Below are 11,825 nucleotides of genomic sequence, written 5' to 3'. Positions count from 1 at the left end.
GGGGGGGGGGGGGGGTTGGTTCACCCTCCCAAACCCATCTTCCTGCACCTTCCCTGCAGTGGCTCTGACAGAGGGGAAAGCCAAGTAGCGGAGGTGGTGCACTGTGCCCCAGGGGATTGCAGCAGCACATGGTGCAGAGGTTCGCTGCTGCAGGGGGGAAAAGAGGTCATCCCCCTTTTTTGCTGCCGCCACGTGTCAAACAGCCATTTAAACACAAATTTTTGGCAAGAAAAAGTAAGACATCTCCCCTGGCAGCAGTAAAGCTCCAGCTGCTGCAGCCCTGATACCATGTGCTGCCACAGCCCAGGGCAGAGAACTGGACAGTTACACCTCTGGAGCTGAGCATAATTCAAGTCCAACTGGCACTTCCACGGTGCAGACGACATGCAGAGGAAGTTACTTTATGCCTTAAAGTCTGGCAGACTGGAGCCAGGATGCAAATCTGCAAGCACAAGTAAATATGAAGCCTTTATCACTAATCTGAGTCCAGTTCAGGGTAGCAGCAACCTTAAGTCACTGTCATGACAGCCTCTCAGAGCCCTAAACTGAAAGATTTGTTCTCAACTCCATTGCTAGCAACAGGAATCTGCGCCAAATGGCTCCAATGTTTTCCTCCGGCACTGACTGTCTCAAAGATGGAGAGCAAGTGCCCATTAGTAAGGGTTCATCACTTGGACTGAGGTACTTCAACAGGACAAGCTGCTACCCCTGACAATTCTGATGTCACCCCCTGTCTGTACTTTGAGACTGTCAATCAGCAAGGCTACCAGGCATTATTCTAATTGTTGAATGCAACAGCTGCATTAGGTGGGAAAGGGAAGGGCCACAGAGTGCAAGGGAAAGAAGAGGGAAAGGGGATTCTGACCAAGTCCACTCCTTTTGCTAACAGAGTCGAGGAACTTCTAAAGACACTCCCATAGAGACCTTGAGTCCTCAAGCAGCAAAGCCTCAGTTTGATGTGAGCCATTCTTTGAATAATTCTTCCTTTCCCATAACCAGATGCACCAAATCACACCTACCCCCTAGTTCATTAATTTGACAGGAAGCTACAGACTGGAAGATCATTAGCCATAAATTCCCATGCACAGTCCGTGGAGAAGGATACCGTCCACATGCAGGATCCGGACACCCCAGGAGCGAGCATTGGCAAGGATGCTACTGCCAGCCCAGGTGTCCTGCACAAAGAGAAGAGACTTGGTAAAACACAGACCTGGACAGAGAAGGCCAGTCTGAAGCTCCAGACATACATTCCACTTAAGACATGCTTAACCGGTTACTCACATCTTAAAGCACAAACCAACTGCACATTCAGGGGATTAACGGCACAATGAAACAGAAAACCAGCCACAAAGTTCTATTACATAACCTATGTGTAATATTACACGTATTTTATGTAATAACTTTTTGGCTGGCTTTTATCCCACTTTAAACTGAATGCGTGGCAGAGCAGACTGCACAAGCGTAACTGGCCCAGTACAGTACCGACAATCAGCTGATCAAGACTGTTCCACTGTGGTCTCAATCAGCTGACCATCAGCAGACTAACTGATCAGGACTGCACAAGGACTCAAGCACAAGAGTGGCCCCAAGCAGCTGACTGTCAGCGAGCTCTGGTAATCACATGGGGGCCCAAACTAACGCCATGGATCTCCAGAGCCAGCTAACAATTTGCTAATTATCAGGCACTCTGCTTTCAACTTGCTGAAGCAGGGGGAGTCCAGCATCACAATCCTTGGCTCCCCCTGTACTGGTAGTATGGAATGTTCCCCAATTCCAAAATTGTGCTTTCTGCCACACATGTGGCACAGCAGGAGGCATGACTGTTGGGATTGCAGATCAGATCCCATCCTGCCTTCAAATGAACATCTGTCAGCAGCCTGAATGCACACTGTTCCAATGGCTGCCTTACAGCTTTTCTGGCCTTGACAGGTTGCAAGTCGGGACTCTGAATCACATCAGTCAAGTGATTCAGAGACTTTAAGGACAGGACCAAATACCTGTGACAAAGAAGGCTAGGTAAGCTTGATTCTTGCCTGCAGTTGCAGTGGGGAACACTTTGGGAAGCTCAGTGTGGGCAGACTTTATGGTAAATAATGCTAGTATATAGTTCCTCAAGTAGGACATCTAGATGCCCTTTTCACCCCAGGGGCAGATGGCAATCTAGGCCTGACAGCAGGCCACAGACTGCTCTTTGATTTGTTCCCCATGACATAATGTTTCATTGTATTGGATGAGTGTTGTTAGCAGGTTAAGACTATCATTTTGTAACTGTTCTGTTGCAAGTGTAGCTCACTGAGCCCTGGGGAGTGAAGCTTTGAGGGAGCTGGACCAGAAGAAAAGGTCCCAGAGTAGACAGAGAGAAAGAAAAATGAGGACAGAGAGAGCTGCAAGGGCATAATAAAGACTGCTTGTTTTGAAGCAGCATTTGCTGTGCTGCTTGGGGCACTAGCACTCTGATAACCCTCTTTTAAAGAAGAAAACCTCTTCCTCCTTCTCAGGAGCTGAGCAAAAAGAAGGAAGTCCCAGAGGTGGGGGTGTTATGGCTCACTGGGTAAGCCAGAAACTGAAAAAAGCCAGGGTCTCAAAGTCAGGGGCTTGTCCCTTATGAAGTCATATTAGGGCTAGTCACACTAGTCAGGAGAGAAGGAGACCGAATAAAGCTGCTTCTTGGGACAGTCCCAAGGAAGAGCTTTCTTTCCCCTTCCCTTCTGAAAGGGCCAGGGTGATCCTTTTTCTTGTTGTCACAGCATCAGCCCCAGGATTTTATTAGATACCATTTTGAGAACCACTGCATTTCAAAACCATGGTCTTCCCATAGGTAAAGCTGCAGTGTCACTGCTCAACAGTACAAAATTCATTCTTTCACACGCTTGGAAATGACTGGTATTTAGAGAAATGAGATTGGGCAGCCTGTTCCATCCTACTGGAAGGCAGAATAGCTGTTTCCAGCTTAGCTGATCAAGAATCTCAGTCCTGTTGTCTCTGACCTGAACAGCCCCAGATCTGAGACCAGGGGATATCTGGACAAGGGCCAACAATCAGCTGACTGTCATACTCAGCAGCTCTGGCCCAGTTGTCAGGCATAGGGCTTTAAGTCAACTAATTGTCAGTCCTAGGGCTGGTTCCCAACCCCAGCCTGGTTCCAGCCCCAGATGACTGTCAGCCTGGGCCACAGATTAAATTGAAGGCATCATACAAAGCAGCCACAAAAGTATTCTCTATTATTTGTGTAACATTTTTATAGCTCATTTCCCATTTTATGGCACCTTAAATCAGGGGCACATCAAGCACTCTTGCCACTTATGCCATGATTAACGAATTAATCACAGTATAAATATAACATGTAGAGGGGAACCACAGATACCCACACCAGTTTACCCTATTTCACTATTTAGTTGTATGCACCAATTAGCTGTCCTCTTATTGTCGAGTCTTCCTTCAAACAAAGCTTTCTGGAATGTGTGTCACTTTTAGGAGTAATCTCTAAGAGCCTTGAAACTCCTTACTCATATCTATGGCTGACCAACCAAGCCTGGTGCTATTTTCCAGGAAAGTAGCAGAAAGAGGTGGGAGAAAAACTGAGTTAGAAGCAGAGACCACATTAAACTAAAGATAACAAGGGATGAAGGGAGGAGAAAAGCTGCTAGAAGCTGGGGCCTTGTTGAGCCAAGGGTTTGCTGAGGCCGTAGCAAGATAAGTGTCAGGGGCATAAGGCCCCGGTCTGTCCAACACAGACAACATGGGGGGCACTGCATGAGCAGCTAACCCTTAACCAATACAAACTGCCTGGAAAGCCTGCCTGGAAGTGCTAGTTTAAATAGAGAATTTATACCAATGATAATCCCAGAGGGTGTTTGACAAGAAGACAAAACAGGGACTCTGCCCTGAGGACAGACTGGAGCCCAGTGCCTCAAACATACCCATTTATACAGAAAGCGCATCAGTTTGCTACTCACCTGGTTCCTTATGACTTTTTGCAGCAGCTCCTTTCCCCTGCTGATCAGAGCCTGAAAGAAGAGACACAGCAAGCAGCATGTTAGAGCAGAAGTCAGAAAGGTGGGAGCAGCACATACGACCTACTCCCTTTGGGCAGCTCAGTGTTATACAGAGGCCACTGCACTTCAAAGCATCACCTCCATTCTATGCTTCCCACTCCTGAGCAACAGGATTTAGCATTCCCTAGGGAGGGAGATTTTTAAAGTCTGAGCATTTCCCCCTATGTTAAGCTCTACACTGAAGATGCCCTCCATTGGCCAATGACTGGCTTCTCTTGAGCAGCCACAAGCAACCTTTGTATCTTGTGAGGCTCCACTTTCCACACTCCATCTCAAGGGTGGAAGGCAACCTTACAACACATGCCAGGAAAAGCCAGAGTTATACATATCCACACCTGCAGGTCAGGTCCAGCAGCCTGGCTCAGCCTGCAGCAGGGGTCCAGGTGGGTAATGCAGCAGGAAGACAAGGGGAAATTCCCTATGCCTGAAGTGAAGCCATCTGACCTTCTGTGTCAGACCATCCAGCATAGGACATACTGTAGCAGGGTCTCTCATTAATTCTTGGAGGTTACTTCTAGATTATTAACATGGCAAGCTATCAGTAGTCATGAGCAGCCTCATCCCCTCAGCAGTTTATATGCTATAAAGCATAAGCAGTTCCACAGAGTCACTGATTACTCAAAATCTTTGCCTACCCAAACCATTAAAGAGCTCCCACTGACTAGGTCATGGGAAGGACTCTTTTCTCTGGCAGCCCTAATTTCTGCCTTTCCAGATCTCCCAATATACAGGGCAAGACAACGTTGAACTGCTGTTGTATAGTAATATCTTGCACCCAGGATGGATTTGATTTAGATTAAATCAAGTTAAATCATGATTTAAATCACTGGTCAGGAAGCCTCGATTTAATCATTGTTTCTACAAAAAGTGCATTCTTGTCATTAGATATCCTTTATTCATTTGACTTCTTGAAACTTTGCACTTTTAGAGAAAGGTAAGGGCTTGACTGTGTGTACACAAAAAAAACCCCCAAAAAAACACAATTAAATAAAACATTCCAATTTAAATTTTTAAAATCCGATTTTTAATTTTTTTAAAAATAAATCTTTGATTTTTATCCACCCTGCTTGCCCCCAAGTCAGGCAGAGGAGTGCCAAACATGAGAAGTGTAATCCTGAAGTTTTCCTTGCAGGTGGGAAAGGACAGGTGGGAGCCCCACTGACCTCCCCAGTTTGACAAGCCAACGGCAACTCCCTGATGTTTCTTCTCCTTTGTGAGTAGGGCTGCCCAGTCCAGTAACAGGAAGATCTGTTCTTACTCTTAAGGGGTAGGATAAGATTCATCTCTTCCCCACTAAGCAGTACCAGAACAAATCAGGCAGGACATGAGCCAACACCACACAAGAAGTAAATCGTCTACTAGTATTCATCAGATATTATCAGATGGACAAACAATTTCTTTCAGTATTTGAGCTAGCTCTCCAGCTTCAGCTTGAACTACCTGTTATACTGTGCTATTGGACACCAGCACCCCTGAGCATCTGCATGACGTTAAGAGGATACATTCATTTATAAACCAATATGAGTTTAACAGGAAGTTATAAGTTTTGATAGTCTTCCTAGGTATGTCATCATGTCAATGTGAACATCCCAGCTGTGCTGTGGGGGTCAGTTTACCTCCCAATACTTTCCTCTGTTGTTTCATTTGTTAGCCTACCTTGCATACCATAGTGTTGCTATATGATGGCTGTTCTACCAATCCTTGTAGATGGATTACAGAATATTTGGGATGGAATATACTAGAAAACTACAAAACCTCACAGCTTCAGCCCCTGTCCCAAGAACAGGAGGCACTGATCAGTGTCCCAGTCCTGCTCACAGACAAGCACAGAGCAGGTGTGTTCAAGCAAGGCTGAGTCAAGCACATCCCATATCCACTGATGTTCTCTGGCCCTCCCCTCTCAAAACCACCTCTGCTTCAAGCCTTGAATACTTACAGTATTTACACTGTTTGCTGGCTTGGGAGAAGGCCTTGCATGGCACCCCCCTTTGGATGCAACAGAGGGCAGGATCTTTGCCTTGTCATCCCAGGAGGCAGTGCTGCTTTGTTTTTTGGTCTGCCTCCCAGGCCTGCTGTCTAGTTTGGCCTCTTTGCTGCTGGAAACCACGTAGCTGACTTCTTTGCTCAGAAAGCTTTCGATCATCTGGAGTCAGAGATAAAAATATAACCAGCTGCAGAACCACAACAGTATATTAAAATCTGAAACTTTTTAATAGCCATTCAATGAAGTAACCGCTGCCTTTAGCTTACCCCACCTGCAGCTGCCCAGTGGGCAAGAGAAGTTGAATGTGACATTGTCTGTATTTTATAAGCAATTTCTCACATCCAACACCATCCCTTACTGCCTTCTCTACTCAGCCCTCCTCCCAGTCATGCTGGCCAGCATGGACTAAATAAAGGTTTTGAATACAGCCCATAGTTAATTCACACGTGTGCACAGAACTCTTCCCCAGGTCCTCTACCCAAAACACCTCATCCAGAGTCACCTAATCCTACAGTGACCATATTATTTTTAAGGAAATATGGGACACTATATTTCAAGTGAAGGCAGAGCAGCATGATGAGCCAGGCAGGCAGGCCAGCAGGCAACACTGCCGCTGTGCAGGAGTAAGGCAGGTGTACTGGAGCCCAGCCCAGCCCAGCTCACCCCTCCAACTCTAGCCATTGCTCAGGAGAAGCCAGGTCGGCACATGCAGGCAGGGTGGTGCCTGCTCCAGTCTGCCCACTTTGCTCCTGCACAGTAGCAACGATGCCTGCCCGTCCACACGCCTGGCACTCCATGCCCCTTTGCCTCCCCACCAGACTGTGCTTCATACCCCTGCTCTCTTGCCTCTGACTTGGGTGGCAGGGAGGCACCAAAATACAAGTTCACCCAGGGTGCCTTTTTCCCTAAGGCTGGCACTGCTGCCACACACTCATGAGCAGTAGAGAAAGAAGAGATCACATTAGGTGGCCGATTTCAGGTCTTTGGTTTCAATTTTCACCAACCAGTCGGGACAACTTACGAAATCCAGGACTGTTGAGGCCAACTAGGATGTATGGTCATGCTACCTACTCCCCAGAAGGACTGTTTTTGAAATCACCAAGTTTGAGAGCTCAGCTCCCATTTAGGTACCTAGGTAAGTCAGGGCTAGGTAGAAATGGACTCTTCTGAGCTTTTGAAGAGCAGTAGTGATCATCTCTGGTCTGTGGGCTGAGTTCAGCCCATGATCCAGACTGCACCAGCTCACGGGGTCACCACACGGCCAGATTCAATGCACAGGGTCAGACTAGCACACGGGATCAAATCACAGCCTGATGTGGTGCACTGACCCCATGCTGGATCAGGCCTGAGGCCCAACCCTGCCTGAGGGACTGGGCCAATGGAGCTAGAAAGTTGAGCACCATTGGATTAGAACCATTTTGAAAGCTAAGCTCCATGTGAAGAGAATTATAAGCAACTATGATGATGAAACAGGCCTCATATGTAGCCCTGAGAACAATCTAGGCCTCCTTCACTTGGGAAATGGGAGCACAAGCAGTGAACTGCCTGGAGCTACTCAGGAATACACCACTAGAAAGTATGTTAGGGTCTGGTTTGGGTTTGTTTGTTTTGGTTTTTTTTTTTTTTTTTTTTTTTTTTTTTTTTTTTTTTTTTTAAAAGAGGTATGTTGTATTCCACTGCCTCCCTCAAATCCATGCACTCCTGGCCCTTAACACCATGCTCCTAAAGCACTGATCACTCCTTTGCCTCTTCTGGAGCTAATGCACAGCTGCTTCATCTTTTCTGAGCTTTCCCAGGGAGAGGTTCCTTCATACTCACCCCACCCAGATGCTTTATGGTTTCCAGCAGAAACTGTGTGTTCTTGTTGTTTGGCAGGTCCAGGTAGAAGGATTTCCCCAAGAAAGGCTGGTTACAGGAGGAGCCAGCTGTTTCCAACTGCTTTCCTAGGCGTCGTCTTTGTCCTTTGTCTGCTCTGCAGTGCACCTGAGCTACTAAAAAGACACACCGCTATGTTGGTCATATGGGTGGTGGGAAGTAAAGAGGGTCTATAGGAGGAGCAGGGATAACAGACCCAAATACTACAGAGCAACACAGAACCCAGCACAGTTCCAAAGAAGAAACAATGCTGTCTCCTATTGTTTCCCTGAATCCCTCCCCCTGTTCCCCACTCTCATCACAGAGAAGAGCAATGGCAGTGTGTTTAAGAGCTAGGCATTACCCCAAGCCACTTGCCAGGTCTCCATACCAGTAATTGCCATCTACTCCTCCAAAACCCCACTGCATTACTCCTCTAAAACCCCACATAGCTCCAGATGGGAAACTATCCCATTGCCTGGAGAAGAAGTGAAGGTAAACATAGAGAGCCAGTTTAGCCTGGGACAAAGATATTTATCCTGGGATCCTACAGAGGTACGTGCTCATTGTCCCACGTACTTGTGAAATATCTGCCCCGGGAATCAAGTGAGGTTAATCCGAGTCAAAACGGGGGCTCTGGATCTAACTGAGGCTGTTAGCCTTAGATACAAGCTCAGTAATTCTCAACCAGGGGACGAAAGCCCGGTAGAGATCACAGCACTCCTTTGAAGGAAAGCGTAAGGAGATTATTAAGGAAGGATTCTTATTAATTAGAGATCATTAAGAAGGGAATTGCAAACAAAACAGAAAATAACATCATAGAAAATGAGGGCTAGAGGGGACCTCAGGAAGTCACAGCCCCAACTACATCATCCCAGCCAAAGCTTTATCCAGCCCAGTTTTGAAAGCCCCCAAGGATGGAGATCCCACCACCTCTCTGGGTAACCTGCTCCAGCGTTTCACTGCCTTCCTAGTGAGAACATTCTTCCTAATATCTCAACTGCCCTGGCTGCAACTTGACACCGCTGCTCCTGGTTGTCACCTGCCACCACTGAGATCAGTCTAGCTCCATCCTCTTTCCAACCCCCCTGCAGGTAGCTGAAAGCTGCTACTAACCCCCCCCAGTCTCCTCTTCCACAGCCCCTTTGTAAATCCCTGGCGTGTCCATTTCTCGACTACTGCACCCAGCTCCAGACACCGCACCTCAGAGAGGACAGAAAAGGGCAGCGAGGACGATGGGCCATCAAGGGCGGACACGAGACTTTGACAAAATACGAAACGGCGAAGAGACAGCGCGTGGGACTTGGGACGGACTCTCGCCCCCAGGACAAGAGCGAGGGGTCGCCAAGCGAAGCCAGCCGGTAGCAAGTGTAAGGGCAAGGCAAGGCAAGGCAAGGCAAGGCCGCTCCCCCCCACCCCGCGGGTCGGCCGGGGTGCAGGGGGCCTCCGGCGGGGCGCGCGGGCGCGGGCCCTGAGGCCCTCGGCGTCGCAGGGATCCCCGCCCCCCGATTTAAACTTCCTCGCCCGCTCCACCCATTCAAACGCTGCAACAGCCGGAGCGACGGCGGCGCGCGAGGGACAAAAGGGGTCAGGCCGCGCTCAACGCCCCCTGCCGGTGAAGATGGGTCATTGCAGATCAATGCACACAATGGAGGGCTTCCCTCTTTTTTTAGACCTTCCCAACCCGGAAAATGTCATCCCTCACCCGCCACTGATTTTTTTTTTTTTACTAGGGAAATGTGCTGGAGCAGTTGATTCTCAACCAGGCCTGGGGTGCCCCGAGATCCTTTGGAGGGTGCTGTGGGGTGCCACACAGTGTGAGCACCCGTGATTCACGTGCTAAAGCCAGAGATTTGACAGCAATTTAAAAACCTCCTGCCCCGTTGTGGTCGCTCTGAGGTCTTGGCAACAGGAGAATTACTCTCTTATTTTCCCGTGGCCAAAGAACAAGTGAAAACAAAGAGGCGGCATGCTCCAAGGGGTGCCTTGCATCTGTCCAGGGGTGCTTCAGGCCTCGTGAAATTGAGAACCACTGTGACAGAGCAATTCTTCGGTTGCAAAGAACGCAAAGATCACAACAGGCCAGAAGGTTTTTACCGCTGTGGATCCCTGCTGGAAATCCACCTCGGAAGGCCGAGACGGGATCTAGTGGCCGTCTACAAATTCAGCAGCGAGGCGGGCAGCAAGGAATAGGAGATGCTCTGTTTATCAGGGTGCCCTTTGGGGTAACTAGAAACAACAGCCACAAACTGAGAGAGAGCAGATTTATATTGGAAATCAGGAAGAACTTCTTTACAGTTGGAGTGACCAAAATCTGGAAAGGGCTCCCAAGGGAGGTGGTGCTCTCCCCTACTCTGGAGGTCTTTAAGAGGAGACTGGACAAGCACCTGGCTGGGCCATCTTGTGTCTATCTTGTGAATCGTGTGTGCACACCTAACAGTGCGGACATTGACAGCACCTCTGAAGGATCTCAAGGCACCACAGTACCCGGTTGAGAATCACTGCTGTATTATGAATCTTTCGTGAGCAGAAGATAACTTAATCAGATGCTATGAAAGGACATGCAGAGAGCAGGCTCTTGTGTCCTCTCACCTAGCCTCTGCTGAAGTGAGCTTTTGCTCACAGAAGCTCCTGCATCTCTGATTTAATCCATAAGCTGCACATCTACTTTGCCTTCTTCCCGACTTCAAATCAACATGGCTAACTACCTCTCTGTGCAGATAAATGAGCTGAGATGGACTGAATCCTCCTGGCTCCCTATAAAAATCCTCACACCCAGAGCATTAATGGCCTAACTGCCACATGCTGTCCTCATATGAAGAGGGGCTTACACTTCAAGGGATGAACTTTTCCATGTGCCCACCACTGATGTGCTGGGCCCAGGCTGGCACCTGTTCAGGTTTGCATCACAATGCAATGTGCTGGTATTGTGACCCAGCAAGAGATGACAGGGGTAGGTGGCAATGCTATGCTACTAAAATCAGTCGGAAATTGCAGGAATAAAGATTCCAGTATTTGGTGCTATAAGACAGCAGTGACCTGCCATAGCTCTGAGCAACACTTACACTCAGCAGGCTCCAGCACAAGTGTCTTTTCTTCAAACCCCACTTCCTGAATTATTTAGAGCAGATCAGATATCCCAGTACATGACCATATGACAATGTGGTACAACAGTGTTGCTGATACTATGGTGATTTGTATTCAAATTATTTGTTCTGTTAATAATGGCTCAGCCATGTAATTAGTCACATGACGGCCAAGGCATTAGAAAAATTAAGATCTCCCTGTTCCTTTATGTACAATTCTCCTAGTGCTGGTCAAAAAAGTTTCATACACCCTGCCAATGGGGCTGGTAGGGACAGTTCAAGACTATAGGTCTAAAGGAGATATGGATTATTGCCAGATCTAAGACAGCAGGACGTCCAAAATGGAATTGGAAGAGAGAAGTTTTCTTTCTTTCTCTGCTTGAGTGGGTTCCTTTGTTCAGGTTTGAAGCACACTTGAGTAGCAGAAAGTGAGGGAAGCCCACTCCTCACTTAGGCTGTCCTGTATTTGTGTTGGTGTCCTGGAGCTGTCAGCTTGAAGAAGAGAAGTTAAGCCCCCTGACTTTGTGCCCCAGAACCAGACCCCCTGTCACAGGGGCTTGAGAGCCAACAGGCAACTTGGCCAAGCCTGCAAAAACCAAAGTCAAGCAGGCACCTCTGGCTAGCCATAGGCAGCTGAAGAGAGGACAAATTGTATTTGAAGCCAGAGCCTGGATGGAGGGGCCTAGTAGTCCATATCAAGCCACTGAGATGGCTCAGCACCATCAATTCAGCTCCCCAGTTTTGCACCCTAGAACCAGGCCCCCTCACTAGTCACTAGCTAGTCATGTTAGTACCTCTGGCCAGTGGCTGGGAAGAACCTAGAAATCAGTCTTAGGCTAGCAGGCC

The 11,825-nt window shown here is 48.1% G+C and overlaps 1 protein-coding gene across 1 annotated transcript in view; it reads right to left on the bottom strand.

Moving 5' to 3' along the window:
- DBF4B (DBF4 zinc finger B) overlaps positions 1 to 7,994 on the bottom strand; it is a 22,047-nt gene extending 14,053 nt beyond the window's left edge. Inside the window, exons 1-4 of the mRNA XM_025207269.1 lie at positions 7,858 to 7,994; positions 5,992 to 6,198; positions 3,957 to 4,007; positions 1,106 to 1,175 (exon numbers count right to left, since the gene is read on the bottom strand). Coding sequence (XP_025063054.1) covers positions 1,106 to 1,175; positions 3,957 to 4,007; positions 5,992 to 6,198 — 328 coding nt within the window. The 5' untranslated portion in view covers positions 7,858 to 7,994. The remainder of the gene's footprint in view (positions 1 to 1,105; positions 1,176 to 3,956; positions 4,008 to 5,991; positions 6,199 to 7,857) is intronic.
- Positions 7,995 to 11,825: the final 3,831 nt, after the last annotated feature.

The sequence above is a fragment of the Alligator sinensis genome, unplaced genomic scaffold, assembly GCF_000455745.1.
Source record: "Alligator sinensis unplaced genomic scaffold, ASM45574v1 scaffold919_1, whole genome shotgun sequence".
In the NCBI taxonomy this organism is placed as follows: domain Eukaryota; kingdom Metazoa; phylum Chordata; order Crocodylia; family Alligatoridae; genus Alligator; species Alligator sinensis.
Note: the sequence above shows the minus strand (reverse complement) of the source record. Positions and strands in the feature narration are given on the sequence as shown.